The following is an 18,932-nucleotide window of genomic DNA, read 5'->3' as shown; positions in this document are numbered from 1 at the left end:
GATTTTATCTGGCAGGCTTTATTGACCTAAAGATAGATCAGTGGAGTTTATCCAGTATGAGGAAAGAAAGAAAATCGAATAATGAAAAGTAAAGAGAGCTTAATGGATTAGTGGGGCAACATCAAGAATATGAAATATTGGCACATAGGGATTCCAAAAATGAGGAAAAAATAGAAAAGGGTGGTGAAATATTTTAAGAAATAATGACTGAAAACTTTTCATATTTAACAATGTATCTATATCTATCTACATGTTTACAAGAAGATTAAAAAAATACACATAGAATAATCTTAAAGAGATCCACAGATCAAAGTCAAACTGATTACACTCTTTATTAGGGACGAAGGAAGCCAGGTGAGAGTGGGATGATACTACAGAATTTTGAAAGGAAAAGACTATAGATTCTATATTCAGCTAAACTCTCCTAAAAACAATTAAGGAGAAACTGTTGCATTCCAAGACAAACACAATGAGAAAGATCTCACCTTTAGCAAAACTTTCCAGCAAGATCTACTAAAGTGTATCCTTAAGGCTGAAATCAAAGGACAATAGGAGGTAACTTAACCTAAATCAAATCCCTTATGTGGAAGTGAGGAATAGATTTGAGGGTCTACATCTGATAGATAGAGTGCCTGATGAACTCTGGACGGAGGTTCATGACATTGTACAGGAGACAGGGACCAAGACCATCCCCATGGAAAAGAAATGCAAAAAAGCAAAATGGCTGTCTGAGGAGGCCTTACAAATAGCTGTGAAAAGAAGAGAAGTGAAAAGCAAAGGAGGAAAGGAAAGATATAAGCATCTGAATGCAGAGTTCCAAAGAATAGCAAGGAGAGATAAGAAAGCCTTCCTCAGCGATCAATGCAAAGAAATAGAGGAAAACAACAGAATAGGAAAAACAAGAGATCTTTTCAAGAAAATTAAAGATATCAAGGGAACATTTCATGCAAAGATGGGCTCGATAAAGGACAGAAATGGTATGGACCTAACAGAAGCAGAAGATATTAAGAAGAGGTGGCAAGAATACACAGAAGAACTGTACAAAAAAGATCTTCACGATGAAGATAATCACTATGGCATGATCACTCACCTGGAACAAGACATCTTGGAATGTGAAGTCAAGTGGGCCTTAGAGAGCATCATGACGAACAAAGCTAGTGGAGGTGATGGAATTCCAATTGAGCTATTTCAAATCCTGAAAGATGACACTGTGAAAGTGCTGCACTCAATATGCCAGCAAATTTGGACAACTCAGCAATGGCCACAGGACTGGAAAAGGTCAATCTTCATTCCAATCCCAAAGAAAGGGAATGCCAAAGAATGCTCAAACTACCACACAATTGCACTCATTTCACACGCTAGTAAAGTCATGCTCAAAATTCTCCAAGCCAGGCTTCAGCAATATGTGAATCGTGAACTTCCAGATGTTCAAGCAGGTTTTAGAAAAGGCAGAGGCACCAGAGATCAAATTGCCAACATCCGCTGGATCATGGAGAAAGCGAGAGAGTTCCAGAAAAACATCTATTTCTGCTTAATTGACTATGCCAAAGCCTTTGACTGTGTGGATCACAATAAACTGTGGAAAATTCTGAAAGACATGGGAATACCAGACCACCTGACCTGCCTCTGAGAAACCTGTATGCAGGTCAGGAAGCAACCGTCAGAACTGGACATGGAACAACAGACTGGTTCCAAATAGGAAAAGGAGTACGTCAAGGTTGTATATTGTCACCCTGCTTATTTAACTTATATGCAGAGTACATCATGAGGAACGCTGGGCTGGAAGAAGCACAAGCTGGAATCAAGTTTGCCGGGAGAAATATCAATAACCTCAGATAAGCAGATGACACCACCCTTATGGCAGAAAGTGAAGAGGAACTCAAGAGCCTCTTGGTGAAAGTGAAAGAGGAGAGTGAAAAAGTTGGCTTGAAGCTCAACATTCAGAAAACGAAGATCATGGCATTTGGTCCCACTTCATGGGAAATAGATGGGGAAGCAGTGGAAACAGTGTCAGACTTTATTTTTTTGGGCTCCAAAATCACTTCGGATACTGATTGCAGCCATGAAATTAAAAGACACTTACTCCTTGGAAGGAAAGTTATGACCAGCCTAGATAGCATATTAAAAAGCAGAGACATTACTTTGCCAACCAAGGTCCGTCTAGTCAAGGCTATGGTTTTTCCCGTGGTCATGTATGGATGTGAGAGTTGGACTGTGAAGAAAGCTGAGCGCCGAAAAATTGATGCTTTTGAACTGTGGTGTTGGAGAAGACTCTTGAGAGTCCCTTGGACTGCAAGGAAATCCAACCAGTCCATTCTAAAGGAGATCAATCCTGGGTGTTCATTGGAAGGGCTTATGCTAAAGCTGAAACTCCAATATTGGCCACCTCATGCGACGAGTTGACTCACTAGAAAGAGTTTGATTCTAGGAGGGATTGGGGGTAGGAGGAGACAGGGATGGCAGAGAATGAGATGGCTGGATGGCATCACCGACTCGATGGACATGAGTTTGAGTGAACTCTGGGAGTTGGTGATGGACAGGGAGGCCTGGCGTGCTGTGGTTCATGGGGTCGCAAAGAATCGGATACGACTAAGCGACTGAAATGAACTGAACTGAACTGAGGATCCACATGAAGTAACACTTCATGCTAATATAGTAAACTATCAAATAAAGTAAAAGAAAATATAATAGTTCAAATACATTTATTGTTTGGACTCTCTTCTATAGATTTTAAAAGACCATTGCATAAAAACAATTATTGTAAAACTTTGTCATTAGACTTACAAGAAGATACTTTCCAGAAATAGAACATAAGCTAAGTTTTGGTTTACTGTTGAAATGAAATCAATATTAATTGAATGTTTTAAGATAGTAATTGTAATACCCAAGCAAACCACTCAGAAATAACTAAATACATCAGTTCAGTTCTGTTCAGTCGCTCAGATTGGGCAAGACAGGGATTGCCTAAGTACAACCAGGCAATTCCATGAGCCAAGGCTGTTTTATTCGGGATTCACCTTGTTATCTTGGGTGTGGCCCTTGTACTGATTGAGAACCTTGCAGATATTTATCTTCTCTTCACTGAAAGCTTACCAGGGATAAATACATACTCAAATGTAACTAATACAGATTTGGTTAACATGTAGTAAGTATATAAGAAAATCAAAACAAACCAAAAATAAAGGGGAGAATTTCATGCTGAACTTAAACTTTTGTGTGGAGGCCCTAAACATTCATGGACAAAGCAATACTCAGGAAAAAAAAATGTGGTCAGTGCTGTTCAATTAAAAATAAATTAAAAAAATACATACTCTTTAGTCCTCAGAATAGCTTCCTAGCCTACCAACAAAGGCACTTCTAAATGTAGCAAAATCTTCTAGAGGAAGACTAAGAACTTTTAGGCAAAATTCCTCTACCATTTGGTCTTTGATCATCTTGTGGTTTTAAGAAAATTCATAATGCCTTTCTAATTTTTAAAATCTAATTCACCAAGTTTCTGAGAAGCTTCTGAGTTCCAAGGATGAGGATGCTTCAAAGAAAAATAGTCTATGGTTTTGACAGCTCCCTCTCCTTATATTCCAACTGCTAAACTTTTCTATTCGATCTCTTTTTTTTCCTTGACGATCTCTGTTAAGCCAAGACTCATCTTCAACATTCAGCAGCTGCATATGGCTCTAGGAACATAAATGGCTCAGTTGTTCCCTAAGACAGGCAAAATTTCTCTGCTATAGAGATTTAAATTTGTTGTCATTGGTTTCACTATATTCTATTATAGCCTTTAAAAATATATCATTAATGCAACATGCCTTGATTTTTCTAGTCATTTTTTTTGTATTCTGTCACTACTTTATATGTTCTTTCCCTCAATTTAATACTGAACACAGGTTTTATATTTAATGTAACTTATAAATATGTAAATATAAATAACCAGCCTTACTATTTGTTTCAACATCCTATGTTCTTTAGTTTACTCTGTTTTTGCCTTCTTTTGGGTTAATCAAATATGTTAAATGCTTTTGTTGTTCTATATATTAGTTTTTAGTTTCTAAGTACTATATTACTATTCTTGTATTTATCTTAGATTATAAAACAAAATATTTGACTTATATCAATACTTAATTATTCTGAGTGCTGCATTTTATTGAAATGACTGAGTTTTATTTCAGTTTTTTTTTTTTCCTGGTGATGTTATCTTTTTCTATTTTTATTCTTCTAGAGGTTAACATTATTTTTGACATTTTATTTATTTTATTTTAAAATTAATTTAAGTATTTTTGACATTTTAATTGCTTCATTTCATAATATCCTTTGTCCTTTCTAACATATACATATAAAGATATGTATATTAGTCAGTTTCCAGAAAAATACATATACAGGCAGTCAAATTAAAATAAATACCTTCACCAAATAAGTCAGTACATTGTTTTATCCCATTCACACATGTTCCTCTGACACAGAGCCATTGATTCTGTCCACACGAATGCCCATCCTGAATATACAGATCTTCTTGACATTCTGCTGATGAACCATTGCAATATTCATGGAGATCACATTCATCAGTGGAAAACCTACATAAGTTTCCTTTTGGTTTAAACTGGTGGGATGAGTTAAACAATATTGAGTAAAGCAGAATGTGAGCATTTAAATATTATAAAAAATGATAGGTTTACTAATGTAAGTAATAAAATGTTTAAAGGTTCTTACAGCACAAGCCTCACAACACAGTCCAGTATCACAAACTGACCCAGGCTCGAGTCTACACGTGTCAGGGTTACAGCACCTGTTTGGCAGAGCATCACAAGCCTGAAACACAAATCAAATGCTCTGAAATACCTTCCAACTTTACATTAAACAGATGTTTAACAAGGACAACATATTACATAATATACAGACAGATGCTTAACTTAAATGTTTGCAAACAGAAAAATACAAAGCCACTTATTCATTCATTTATTTAACATTTATTTATTACCTAATGTACTAATCCAAGTGTTCTGTATATCACTAAGCTTGACTATTTTGGTAGTAGGATTTTCTGAGGTCCTGGAGTCCACCAAAGCCAAGACATCAATAACCATACGTTTATTTCAGGAGGTGGGAGAGAAAATTGGAAGATGGGATTGACACATACACTACTATTTATAAAATAGATAACTAATAAGGACCTACTGAAGAGCGCAGGGAACTCTATTCAATACTCTGCAATGGCCTATATGGGAACAAAATCTAAAAAAGAGTGGATATATAGTCAAGGCTATGGTTTTTCCAGTAGTTGTGTATGGATGTGAGAGTTGGACTATAAAGAAAGCTGAGTGCTAAAGAATCGATGCTTTTGAACTGTGGTGTTGGAGAAGACTCTTGAGAGTCCCTTGGACTGCAAGGAAATCCAACCAGTCCATCCTAAAGGAGATCAGTCCTGGGTGTTCATTGGAAGGTCTGATGTTGAAGTTGAAACTCCAATACTTTGGCCACCTAATGCGAAGAACTGACTCATTTGAAAAGACCCTGATGCTGGGAAAGATTCAGAGCAGGAGGAGAAGGATGAGATGGTTGGATGGCATCACCGACTCAATGGACATGGGTTTGGGTGGGCTCTGGGAGTTGGTGTTGGACAGGGAGGCCTGGCGTGCTGCGGTTCATGGGGTCGCAAAGAGTCGGACACAACTGAGGAACTGAACAACTGATTGCGGATTTGCTGTACAGCAGAAATGAACACAACACTGTAAATCAACTATATACTCCCAACTTCTTTTTTAATTAAAAAGTAGAATAAAATTAAAAAGCTAAGAAATCGAGATCTTTGGCTCTTATAACAAAGTTATTTCACAAGATGTGAAATAAACAGAAGTGATGATTTTAAAACTTGATTAGTTCGTAGTCATCTTTTATGAATCTACTGTATTATGATGTCTTTACCTTTTAAAGGACATTAAAAGTTTGCTTATAATTCTCTAAAGATGAGGAGATACAAAATGATATTTCTGAACTTAATTGAAATTATCACCTTTAATCGTTCATCCATATGTATTACATCTTGTTTTATGTTATAATTCATCTGTAACTTGTGGTTCTGTGTTTTAAAATTCCATTTTAGAGTTAATAAAAAGCAACTGATAGGAAATAAGGATGGAGAGACAGAAGACAGACACACAATTGCACACACACACACACACACACATACACACACACACACGCACATTTTTAAATACCTGAGGATTTGAAATAGAGTTAATTGGGCAAAAATTTTCAATAAGTTACACAAAATAAATCATGGATTTTAGTAGTCTTATATGGGTTATGGCATGATACTTCCTAAGGCATACAAAGTTTTCAGTATTTTCCGGAACTATTTTGCTTAATTAATGTCACTCCTATCTCTATGAGATTCCAGAGGGTAAAATTTTCTCAGGCAAGAATACTGGAGTGGGTTGCCTTTTCCTTCTTCAGGGGATCTTCCTGATCCAGGAATCCAACCTGCGTCTGTTGCATTGGCAGGTGGATTCTTTACCACTGTGCCACCTGGGAAGCCCCAGGAAAACTGGACAGATGCACGTAAATCAATGAAGTTAGACCACTCCTCCATACCATACACAAAAAGAAACTTAAAATGGTTTAAATAAAAGACACAACATCATAAAACTCCTAGAAGAGAACACAGGCAAAAAATTTTCTGGCATAAATCATAGCAATGTTAGGTTAGTCTCCCAAGGCAATAGAGATAAAAGCAAAAATAAATAAATGGGACCTAATCAAACTTGCAAGTTTTTGCACCACAAAGGAAACAAACTAAGTCAAAAGACAACTAGCAGATCATGAGCAAATATTTACAAATGATGCAACTGACAAGGGCGTAATTTCCAAAATATACAAACTGCTTATACAACTCAACAACAGAAAACCAATAAACCCAACTGAAAAATGGGCAGAAGACAAATAGACATTTCCCCAAAGAAGACATACAGATGGCCAATAGACACATTAAAAGATACTCAACATCATTAATTATTAGAGAAATGCAAATCAAAACTATCGTGTGATACTACCTCACACGTTCAGAAAGGACATCATTAAAAAAAACTCTATAAATAACATGCTGGAAAGGGTTTGGAGAAAAAGGAACACTTCCACATTGTTGATGGGATTGTAAGTTAGTGCAGCCACTACAGAAAACACCTTCGAGATTCCTGAAAAACTGAAAATAGAGTTGCTATATGATCCAGCATTCCCACTCCTGAGCACATATCTGGAAAAACTATCATTTAAAATTAAAACTATCCTTAAACTATCATTTAAATATATCATGAATTCCTATATTCATAGCAGCGCTATTCACAGTAGCCAAGACATGGAAACAACCTAAATGTCCATCAACAGATACATCGATAAAGACAATGTGGTACATATACGCAATGAAACACTGCTGCTGCTGCTGCTAAGTCGCTTCAGTCGTGTCCGACTCTTTGCGACCCCATAGACGGCAGCCCACCAGGCTCCCCCATCCCTGGGATTCTCCAGGCGAGAACACTGGAGTGGGTTGCCATTTCCTTCTCCTACTCAGTCATAAAAAAGAATGAAATAATGCCATTTACAGCAACATGTTTCGACCTAGAGATTATCATACCAAATGAAGTAAGTCAAAGAAAGGCAAATGCCACGTGATATCACTTATATGTGGAATCTAAAACATGACACAAATGAACTGATCTATGAAACCGAAAGAGACACGCAGAACAGAGGACAGGCTTGTGGTTGCCGAGGGGTCTGGGTGGAGGAGGAATGCACTGGGAGTTTGGGTTAGCAGACGCAAACTATTACATTATAGAATGGATAAATGACGAGGTCCATGGGTCTCCCGCATTGCAGGCAGACTTTACTACCTGAGCCGCCAGGAAAGCCATTGTATAGCACAGGAAACTAGATTCAGCATCCTATAATAAACTATAATGGAAAAGAATATAATAAAGAATGCATTATATACACACATATATAAAATGAATAACTTTGCTGTACAACAGGAGTTAACACAACATTGTAAATCAGATATACTTCAACAGTTGTTTTCATAAAGAGTTCTATGTTTAGAAACTGTAATTTTCAACTCCACAAGCCAATCATGTTGTTGTTTTAGTCACTAAGTCATGTCTGACTCTGTGACCCCTGGCCTCCAAGCTCCTCTGTCCATGGGATTTCCCAGCAAAAATACTGGCATGGGTTGTCATTTCCTTCTCCACGGGATCTACCCAATCCACCGATATCACCCGGGACTCCTGCCATGTCTCTCCTGCATTGCAGATGGATTCTTTACAACGGAACCACCAGGGAAGCCCAAAGAATATATATATATATATATATAACTTTGCTGTACAACAGAAGTAAACCCAACATTGTAAATCAGCTACACTGCAATAAAAATTAAACTTTTTACAAAAATGAAATACTAAGGAAGTGTACACACAAGAAGGGAAGCATAAACCTTGGTCAATTCAGCTAAAGGATTAAGATCCTGAAAATCATCAGTATGAATAATCTACAAACTGCTGAATTCACATATAAAAATATATAAGTGTAGTCATTAACTTAATGTAATCCCAATATGCATTCTGAAGGCCTTTGTTAAAAAGCAAGTTTGACAAATTAGGTGAAATAGCAGTATTACACTATAAAATTAATACTTTTTGATGTAATTCTGGTATATAGTTTTCCAAATTTGTACCAACCTCCTGACTGCCACAGTCACATTGTTCTCCCTCTTCAACTTGTCCATTACCACAAACTGCAACTTTGTATGTTGGATCTAAACGTGGCTGGTTTTGAAGACACTGGGACTTTGGCTTTGAAATAAAATGTACAAAATCTTCCACACTGCAGTTACTAAAGAACTTCACACCACTGGAATGACTAAAAACACATGGACATTACATTTTTATGTAACCATTTCTTCCTGAAAATTGCCTAGCCTCAGAATACAAGTCTATAATTTAAAAGTCAACAATAAATATAGCTAACATAAAATTACTAAATTTTAAGGTAATGGACTCAAACCTTAGTTTTGTGGATTATTACATGCAAATGTTATTAACATGAGTATCATGAAAAAATTAGAGATTTTTGGACAAACTATCAATTTTGTTTTTATTCTTTTGTGGTTGCACCCAGGTGGAACATACTCTTTAGTCATATTAACCACAAATAAGAGATATATTATTATATTGCCAACAATTCAGATAATTTCTACCTAAATGCAGAAAACAAGAGGAGAAAAGTTGATAGAACTTTAATATCACTGAGAAGCAAGCAGTGCAAGATGTTTATTTTGTGTGAACTGGCTTATAGAGGGTACAATTTCTGACAATGAAAGCAATGTTATCATTAGAAAGAGATAACCAATCATAATTGTACCCAACTGGATAATTTATTTGCAGCCTGAACCTTTCACAGATTAGCTGGATGTTCTCATTCTCTTTTCTCCCATTTTTCCTTGATAATAGAACTTCTGATTTTCAGCTGAATACATGACTTCCCTGTATGATACCTACATTTCCCTTTTGTAAACCAGGAGCAGACCACTGGCCTTAAAATGAAACCATGAATTTAAGTTACATGAAGTAATGTTTATAGCCATGCTTTTTACTTTGCGCCTTTATTCTATTGGCAAGAGGCCTCAGTTCCTGACCATATGGCTCTCTATAGAAAGTTACTCGAGGGTCCTCATGATATTGCATCTACCTCCAACCCGAACGCCTGATCAAAGAGAGAATACAGAGAAATTTGCAAACTCTTTAATTATATAATCTTGGAAGTCACACACCATCATTTCTACCAAGGTCTATTTGATGAAATCAAGTCACCAAATCCAACCCATGTTCAATAGAGGGAAATCAAACTCTACCTCTTGAAGGAGAAAAATATCAACAATTTGTGGATGTACTTGGAAACCATCATTCTCTTTTCCCTTCCTTTTACTTCAGATAAAAAATATTATATTCTATCCTATGTATTTTTCCTAAGGTATTGTTTCCAAAGTTCAGATATATTGCTACCTTCAAATGAGCCAAAAAAACAAAATTAAAATTTCAAAGAAAGTAAAAATTCTCAGGCATATCATGTAGCACAGCTGAGTTGCTGGATACATAGACTGTACAAACCATGGACTATTGATTGCGATTCCCTAGAAAAATGACAGCATTTTAAAAAAATCAGTGTGCGACATGTATTTTCTATGGATTATAGAAACAAAATAACATGTTAAACTCCTCAAGTTTTGCTATTTAATAAGCCACATTTTAAGGTTAAGACTGAGTACAACTGCCTCAGAAAGGCATGTGTTCTACCAGGATAGGACTCAGTTCTATGTAAATCACTGAATGTGATTTTGCCAAAAGTCATTAAACACGAGTAATTCCAGGCGCTGTTTCCCATCAATTTAAAGACTACCAACAAATCTTTTTCAAATATGCTGTTTAATCCGATTTTCCTTTAAATAGTGATAGATTTTTCAGATCAGTTTTTGCCAGTCAATAATGATCAAAATGATCACGTATGGATGTGAGAGTTGGACTATAGAGAAAGCTGAGGGGCAAAGAATTGATGCTTTTGAACTGTATGCGGTGTTGGAGACTTTTAAGAGTCCCTTGGACTGCAAGAAGATCAAACCAATCAATACTAAAGGAAATCAGTCCTGAATATTCATTGGAAGGACTGATGCTGAAGCTCCAATACTTTGGCCACCTGATGCGAAGAGCTGACTCATTCAAAAAGACCCTGATGCTGCGAAAGATTGAAGGCAGAAGGAGAAGGGGATGACAGAGGATGAGATGGTTGGGTGGGATCACCAATGCGATGGACGTGAGTTTGAGTAAGCTCCGGGAGTTGGTGATAGACAAGGAAGCCTGGCATGCTGCAGTTCATGGGATGGCAAAGAGTCAGACATGACTAAGCGACTGAACCGAATGATCAAAATGTCTGTGTCCTCCAAAATTTCAGAATCATGCTATTAAAATGATGCAATACATTTAAAGATAAGATTAACAAGCATTTTTTTGCAAGATTATAATTTGTCAAGTTAAGCTTTTTAAAAAAGCTTTCCACAGATGCATGGTTTCTATATGTGTATTAATGATTTCACCAGTTTTATACAGGTCATCATTTTATATTTTTAAGTAAAATTTCTATTTTTTCATATCTACACAAGAATCAAAGTTCTATTATGTCAAAAAATTAATGAAAAAAATTCAATACTCATTACTATTGCAAATTAAAGTTTGTTGATTAAGTTGTTTTGGGAGAGAAATTGGAAGGTGAAAAAGGCAAAATATTTGAGATAATACAGAAGAAATTAAATGTATTGTTAAATAAAATGATGTACTGTTGGGTTTACAGTCCAAGAAAAAAAAGGATAAAAATCTGGCTTCAGTCACTGATTGGATGATGGTTTCCCTAAATCTCCTGACTATTTGGTCCTAACTCTATAAAATCTCATAGCATATTCTAAGAATATTGAGGGCAATAGCAAAGAATTCACTAGGTCTTTGAAGCACAAGAAGTACTGCAAAAGGCCTTCTCTAGTGACAAAGAAAAAGCCAAACCTGTGTCTTCTGCATTGCAGGTGGGTTCTTTACCACTGAGCTCCTGGAGAAGCCCCTGCTTATATTATCCATCAGTTTTTTGTAGGTTGTCCACTTTTTTCCATTTAAGCCCCTAGTATATTAATCATAGTTAGACTCTCGGTCTAATAATTGCAAAATCTTTGCCATATCTGAACCAAGTTTTCATGCCTGCTTTTTCTCAGGACTTCTCATGCTCTTAGTTTGACTTGTAACTTTGGTTTGAAAGCTGGACTTGTGGTAGATGTCAGAGGCTTCAGATTCTTCAGGCGTCTCCTGTTGTCTCTCTATTGTCTATGGGTTTGCCCAGTAACTGTCTGAAATTGAGTCTGTGTCTGGCAGCTCTCATGGTATCAGGCATGGCTTTTCTACCAAAGCCCTGTGCATACGGTGGTGAGGTGCTGAAAAGCATCTTTGAAATCAGTAGATGCCAAGACTTCAGGCTGAGCCAGGTAGAATGAAGAAGATTCATGTTAAAAGGCCTTATAAGTCATTCTTATATAATGATCACAAGTCTGTATTTGGGTTATCAAATCATGCACTAAGCTATAAAATCATGCAAGTAACAAAGTGATGAATGTAAAGTATGACCTACCTCTGCATTTATTATTTTGTTACTTGCATGATAGCTTAATTCATAATTTGATAAGCCAGAAATAGTAAGAAGGTCACATAGGGGACTTCCCTGGTGGCTCATGGGTAAAAAATCCGCCTGCAATGCAGGAGACCTGGGCTCAGTCCCAGGGTTGGGAAGGTCCCCTGGAGGAGGGCATAGAAACCCACTCCAGTATTCCTGCCTGGAGAATCCCCATGGACAGAGCAGCCTGGTGGGCTGCAGTCCATGGGGTCACAAACAGACTGACATGACTGAGCGACTAAGCACACAGGTCACAAGTGAGAAAGCAAGTGTGACATTAGATTACAAGAAATACTGAGAGATGCACGCAGCAGGGGCATTGGATAATATATTTTGATCTGGGATCAGTGACCACAATTTATATTTGACTATGCTCCAAAATCACTGCGGATGATGATTGCAGCCATGAAATTAAAAGACGCTTACTTCTTGGAAGGAAAGTTATGACCAACCTAGATAGTATATGAAAAAGCAGAGACATTACTTAGCCAACAAAGGTCCATCTAGTCAAGGCTATGGTTTTTCCAGTGGTCATGTATGGATGTGAGAGTTGGACTGTGAAGAAAGCTGAGCGCTGAAGAATTGATGCTTTTGAACTGTGGTGTTGGAGCTTGGACTGCAAGGAGATCCAACCACTCCACCCTAAAGGAGATCAGTCCTGGGTGTTCATTGGCAGGACTGATGCTGAAGCTGAAACTCCAATACTTTGGCCACCTGATGCGAAGAGCTGACTCACTGGAAAAGAGTCTGATGCTAGGAGGGATTGGGGGTGGGAGGAGACGGGGATGACAGAGAATGAGATGGCTGGATGGCATCACCGACTCGATGGACATGAGTTTGAGTGAACTCCGGGAGTTGGTGATGGACAGGGAGGCCTGTCGTGCTGTGATTCATGGGGTCGCAAAGAGTCGGACATGACTGAGTGACTGAAGTGAACTGGATTATTTTTATAGCACAGATTTCATAAGCAAAGTATACAAAGTTTGTTTTCACATAAACTATGTATGTAAAGCATATAAAAGTGAAGCATCTTACACAGCTGCTGGGTTCATTATGCAGACCTCTCCTGGGCAATGGCATTTGTTAATGTCATCATAAGATATTCCCATACTAATGCTCAATAATTGAGCTATAATAATGGCAAGTGATTCCAGGTTTATGGTGCTGGGGTGCTGGGAAAAAAAAAACACATACATTTACATATATGAAGTATAATATAATTATTAGAAACAGTCACATGATGAAATGCAATTGAGACATCAAATGTGTCAATCACAGAAGGTATCATTATCAAAATAAGGGAACATACAAAAAGCAAAGTGTGAAATTTTACCGAAGTGCAAATGTATAGTTCACTTGTTGGCATCAGGCCAAGAAAATATTTGTAACAATAATTTGTTATTCATATATAACAATAGTGCAATATTTTACTTTTAAAAGAAAGTAAAAAAGTCACCCACTTATATACACACATTGCCAGTTATAAATAAATAGTGTTCCTTTATAATTTATTAGGAGATAATATTTTATATGGTGTTTCACACATTTTCAAAAATCATAAATTAACCCTTATATTAATTTAGATTATGGTAATAACGACTCTTGCTTTTTTCCTTGTTTTTTCTTGTTTTTTTTCCTTTTTTTAAAAAAAGAATAACAAGAAAAAGAAAAAACAAAGGAAAAAAGCAAGAGTCAATTTTACCATAGTCTAAATTAGCAAGAGAGTTTCAGAAAAACATACTACTTTTGCTTTATTGACTACACCAAAGCATTTGACTGTATGGATCACAACAAACTGGAAAATTCTTAAAGAGGTGGGAATACCAGACCACCTGACCTGCCTTCTGAGAAATCTGTATGCAAGTCAAGAAGCAACAGTTAGAAATGGGTATGGAACAATAGACTGGTTCCAAATTGGGAAAGGAGTATGTCAAGGCTGTATATTGTCACCCTGCTTATTTAATTCATAAATGATGCAGAGTACATCATGTGAAATGCCGGGCTGTATGAAGCCACAAGCTGGAATCAAGATTGCTGGGAGAAATATCAATAACCTTAGATACGCAGATGATACCACCCTTATGGCAGAAAGCAAAGAAAGAAGAGGCTCTTGATGAAAGTGAATGAGGAGAGTGAAAAGGTTGGCTTAAAGCTCAACATTCAGAAAACTAAGATCATGGCATCTGGTCCCATCACTTCATGGCAGATAGATGGGGAAACAGTGGAAACAGTGAGAAACTTTATTTTCTTGGACTCCAAAACCACTGCAGATGTGACTGCAGCCATGAAATTAAAAGACGACTACTCCTTGGAAGAAAAGTTATCACCAATCTAGATAGCATATTAAAAAGAAGAGACATTACTTTGCCAACGAAAGTCTATCTAGTAAAAGCTATAATTTTCCCAGTAGTCATGTATGGTTGTGAGAGTTGGACCATAAAGAAATTTGAGAGCTGAAGAATTGATGCTTTTATTTATTTTTATTTAAAAAAATTTTAATTGGAGGCTAATTACTTTACAATATTGTATTGGTTTTGCCATACATTGACAGGAATCCTCCTAGGGTGTACATGTGTTTCCCATTTTGAACCCCCCCCCACCACAGCCCTCCCCATATCATCCCTCTGGGTCATACCAGTGCACCAGCCCTGAGCATCCTGTATCATGCATCAAACTGTGGTGCTGGAGAAGATTCTTGAGAGTCCCTTGGACAACAAGGGGATCTAACCAGTTAATCCTACAGTAAATCAGCCCTGAATATTCATTGGGAGGACTGATGCTGAAGCTGAAACTCCAATACTTTGGCCATCTGAAGCGAAGAACTGACTCATTGGAAAAGACCCTGATGCTGGGAAAGATTGAAGGCAGGAGGAGAAGGGGACGACAGAGGATGAGATGGCTGGATGGCATCACTGACTTGATGGACATGAGTTTGAGCAAGCTCTGGGAGTTGGTGATGGACAGGAAAGCCTGGCGTGCTGCAGTCCATGGGGTCACAAAGAGTCGGACACGACTGAGCGACTGAACTGAATAATGACTGAAAATGAGAATACTGACATTCCACAGTTTTTTAAACTTTATTTTAAAAATAAAATAAGGGAGGGAGGGAGAGAGGGCCAGGAAGAGGAGGAGGAGTAGGAGAGGAAGAATGATTGATGCTGTGGGGAAGAAAATGAAGGATTGTGCTAAATTTCAAGGATATAAATAATAAGATATTATAGAAATACAATAATAGGACACTTTTATTAGAGTAGTTTTCAGACCTTCTAGGTTTCAGGATAATGTAGAAAAATGCCTGTAATCTCTCAATCAGTATAGATTTACAACTGTTTCTTTCCCTCTTGTTCCCCATTAGCATTTATAGGTCAGTAAGAGGGAAACAACAACATCCCAACCATCTTACTTTAGTTATTTGTGTGTCCGTGTTATCATTCAGTCATGTCTGACTCTTTGCGACCCCATGGACTGTAGCCCACAAGGCTCCTCTGTCCATGAGATTCTCCAGGCAAGAATACTGGAGTGGTTTGCCATTCCCTTCTCCAAGTTATTTGTATAAAAATCCCAATATGCAATTACTCTTTTATTCTTTATCTTCTGATTAGTGCATATGCTCTGGTCTCTCCTTTCCTTGTATGATAGAATCGAAGACATGGTTTCACATTTGAGATGACATTTCTTTATATTTCCTTTCTGACAATTTTACTTCTATTAGTCAGCTTGTGTTGCCCTCAGAAACATTACAGATGGAGTATCTTCCTAAAGTTGCTCAAGATGACAGTGGATTTAGTTTCTTGTAAGGTCTCTCTTTTGGTTTCTGGAGGGCTGTCTCCTCTTCCCACAAAGACACCAATCCTATTGGATTAGGCGCCCAGGTTTATGAACTTGTTTAACCTTGCTACTGCTGCTAAGTCGCTTCAGTCGTGTCCGACTCTTTGCGACCCCATAGACGGCAGCCCACCAGGCTCCCCGGTCCCTGGGATTCTCCAGGCAAGAACACTGGAGTGGGCTGCCATTTCCTTCTCCAATGCATGAAAGTGAAAAGTGAAAGGGAAGTCGCTCCGTCGTGTCCAACTCTTAGCGACCCCATGGACTGCAGCCTACCCGGCTCCTCCGTCCATGGGATTTTCCAGGCAAGAATTAGTTACCCCTTAAAGGCCCCTTCTCCAAATACAGCCACATTGGGAGTTAGGGTTTCAGTATATGAACTTTAGGGGGATATAGGCTATCACAGAGTAGTATGAAAACCTGGAAACCTATACAGACTGGAGTATGAGAATTTTCTAAAGGATACTGTTGTGATTAATTCTGTTGTAAAATAAACGGAAATAAAGTCATGGAAAAAGAAAAATTATATTTAGCATTGAATTTTAAAAAATATTTTTTAGAAAAGATTTACAACTAAGCAGACTTGTTTCTTTTAGTGAATAACATCCGCTTAGGGCAATAGTTTTCAGATAAGAACAGCATCTGGGTAATACTCCATTGTGTGCATGTATCACAGCTTTCCTATCGATTTATCTGCCAGTGGACATCTAGGTTGCTTCCGCATCCTAGCTATCATCAATAGTGCTGCAATGAATATTGGGGTACATGTGTCTTTTTCAATTCTGGTTTCCTCAGGGTATATGCCCAGTAGTGGGACTGGGGTGGATGAACTTGGATTCTGTTATACAGAATGAAGTAAATCAGAAAGAGAAAGACAAATACAAATATTAACGAATATATATGGTATCTAGAAAGATGGTACTGACAATCCTACATGCAGAGCAGCAAAGGAGACACAGACATAAAAACAGACTTTTGGACTCAGGGGGAGAAGGCAAGGGTGGCATGACTTAGAGAATAACTTTGAATTATCTACATTGCCATATGTAAAATAGATAACCAGTGTGAGTTTGACTGGAGGAGAAGGGGACGACAGAGGATGAGATGGATGGATGGCATCACCGACTTGATGGACATGAGTTTGAGTAAACTCTGGGAGTTGGTGTTGGACAGGGAAGCCTGGCATGTTGCAGTCCATGGGGTTGCAGAGTCGGACACGACTGAGCGACTGAACTGAACTGAACTGAACTGTGAGTTTGATGTATGAAGCAGGACACCCAAAGCTGGTGCTCTGTGACAACCTGGAGGGATAGGGTGGGGAGGGAGGTGGATGGGGGTTCAGGAGGGAGGGAACACAAGTATACCTATGGCTAATGCTTATTGATGTATGGCAGAACTAACACAATACTGTAAAGTAACTATCCTCCACCTAAAATATTAAAAAAAAGAACAGCAGCTGACATCTGTTATAGCTTGTGGCTTCTTTTGCCCAACATACATGTTTTGAGACTCAACAATGGTAAGTATAACAATACTTTTTTTTATTGCTTATAGTATATGAAGCAATTAAAAACATGTTTATCAATTTCATGGATAACCAGTATTGTTAAGATGTCAATCTCCCTCAAATCGACCTAAAGATTCGATTCAAAACCAATCAATGTTCAAGCAGTTTTTTCTTGAAATTGACAAGCTGATTTTAAAAGAGAAAGTCAGCAAACCTAGAAAAGCTAAATCAGTCTGAAGAGGCAGTAGCATGGTTCACACTGTCATTTTTTATAATTTGCCATAAAACCACAGCAAGTTTTATTTATATTGAGACAAGGAGGTGTTGGCGAAAGGAAAGACAAAGCTTTCTAAGCACCTATCATCTATCCATCATCTCTATCGCACAGATCTTTTAATGTTTAAGTATATATTTATACTTAAGTATTAGCCATTGTATTAACCAGACTTCTTTTGAGAAATAAAACCAATAGCATATACATAATAATGAATATTGTATATGAAGAGGTTTATAATAAGGAATTGGTTCAGACAAATATGAAGACTGGCAGTCCAAACATTCAGAGTGATCTGGAAGCCTGGAGACACAGGAGAGCTGATGGTGCAGGTGAAGCCTGAAGGCACTCTGCTGATGAATTTCTTCTTGCTTGAAGGGGATGGTCTTTTTGTTCTATTCAGGCCTTCAACTGATTGGATGAGGCCAACCCACATTGTGGAGGGCAAGGTGCTTTACTCAGATTTCACTGATTTAAATATTAATCTAATCAAACATCTCCAAAGTGACATATAAAATTAAGCACCACAAAAATCTGTCAGACTAGAGGTTGAGGTTCAAAATGTAACTTTTCTTTCACTTTTCCTTTTCCCCTCTGCCTCCAAGGCCAGCTGCACCACTTCTCCCACCTAGTTTTAGAGAAAAGTCTCAAGCATAATCACAGATGTTTCCATCATTCATGGATGTATCCAGTAAGTTCAGTTCAGTTCAGTTCAGTCGCTCAGTTGTGTCCGACTCTCCGCGACCCCATGAATCACAGCACGCCAGGCCTCCCTGTTCATCACCAACTCCCGGAGTACAGCAAGCCCTATATGTTCTGCTTTCATGATATATACCAGATAAAAATTACTTCTCGAGTATCCAAGAATAAGACATTAGCTAATATCTCTGATGACCATTATATCTACTACTGTGGGCAGGAATCCCTTAGAAGAAATGGAGTAGCCATCAGAGTCAACAAAAGAGTCCGTAATGCAGTACTTAGGTGCAATCTCCAAAACGACAGAATAATCTCTCTTCGTTTCCAAGGCAAATCACTCAATATCACTGAAATCCAAGTCTATGCCCTGACCAGTAACGCTGAAGA

The 18,932-nt window shown here is 37.8% G+C and overlaps 1 protein-coding gene across 2 annotated transcripts in view; it reads right to left on the bottom strand.

Annotated features, from left to right (window-relative positions):
* ADAM2 (ADAM metallopeptidase domain 2) overlaps positions 1-18,932 on the bottom strand; it is a 105,374-nt gene that overhangs the window by 34,154 nt on the left and 52,288 nt on the right. For both annotated transcript variants that reach the window (XM_088832656.1, XM_055416274.2), the window contains exons 11-14: positions 13,276-13,412; positions 8,718-8,898; positions 4,705-4,803; positions 4,399-4,594 (exon numbers count right to left, since the gene is read on the bottom strand). In XM_088832656.1, coding sequence (XP_088688782.1) covers positions 4,399-4,594; positions 4,705-4,803; positions 8,718-8,898; positions 13,276-13,412 — 613 coding nt within the window. The remainder of the gene's footprint in view (positions 1-4,398; positions 4,595-4,704; positions 4,804-8,717; positions 8,899-13,275; positions 13,413-18,932) is intronic.

Source organism: Moschus berezovskii, chromosome 26 (genome assembly GCF_049115385.1).
Source record: "Moschus berezovskii isolate FMDL1 chromosome 26, NW_MosBer_1.0, whole genome shotgun sequence".
NCBI lineage: Eukaryota > Metazoa > Chordata > Mammalia > Artiodactyla > Moschidae > Moschus > Moschus berezovskii.
This window is presented reverse-complemented; position numbering and strand designations above follow the sequence as displayed.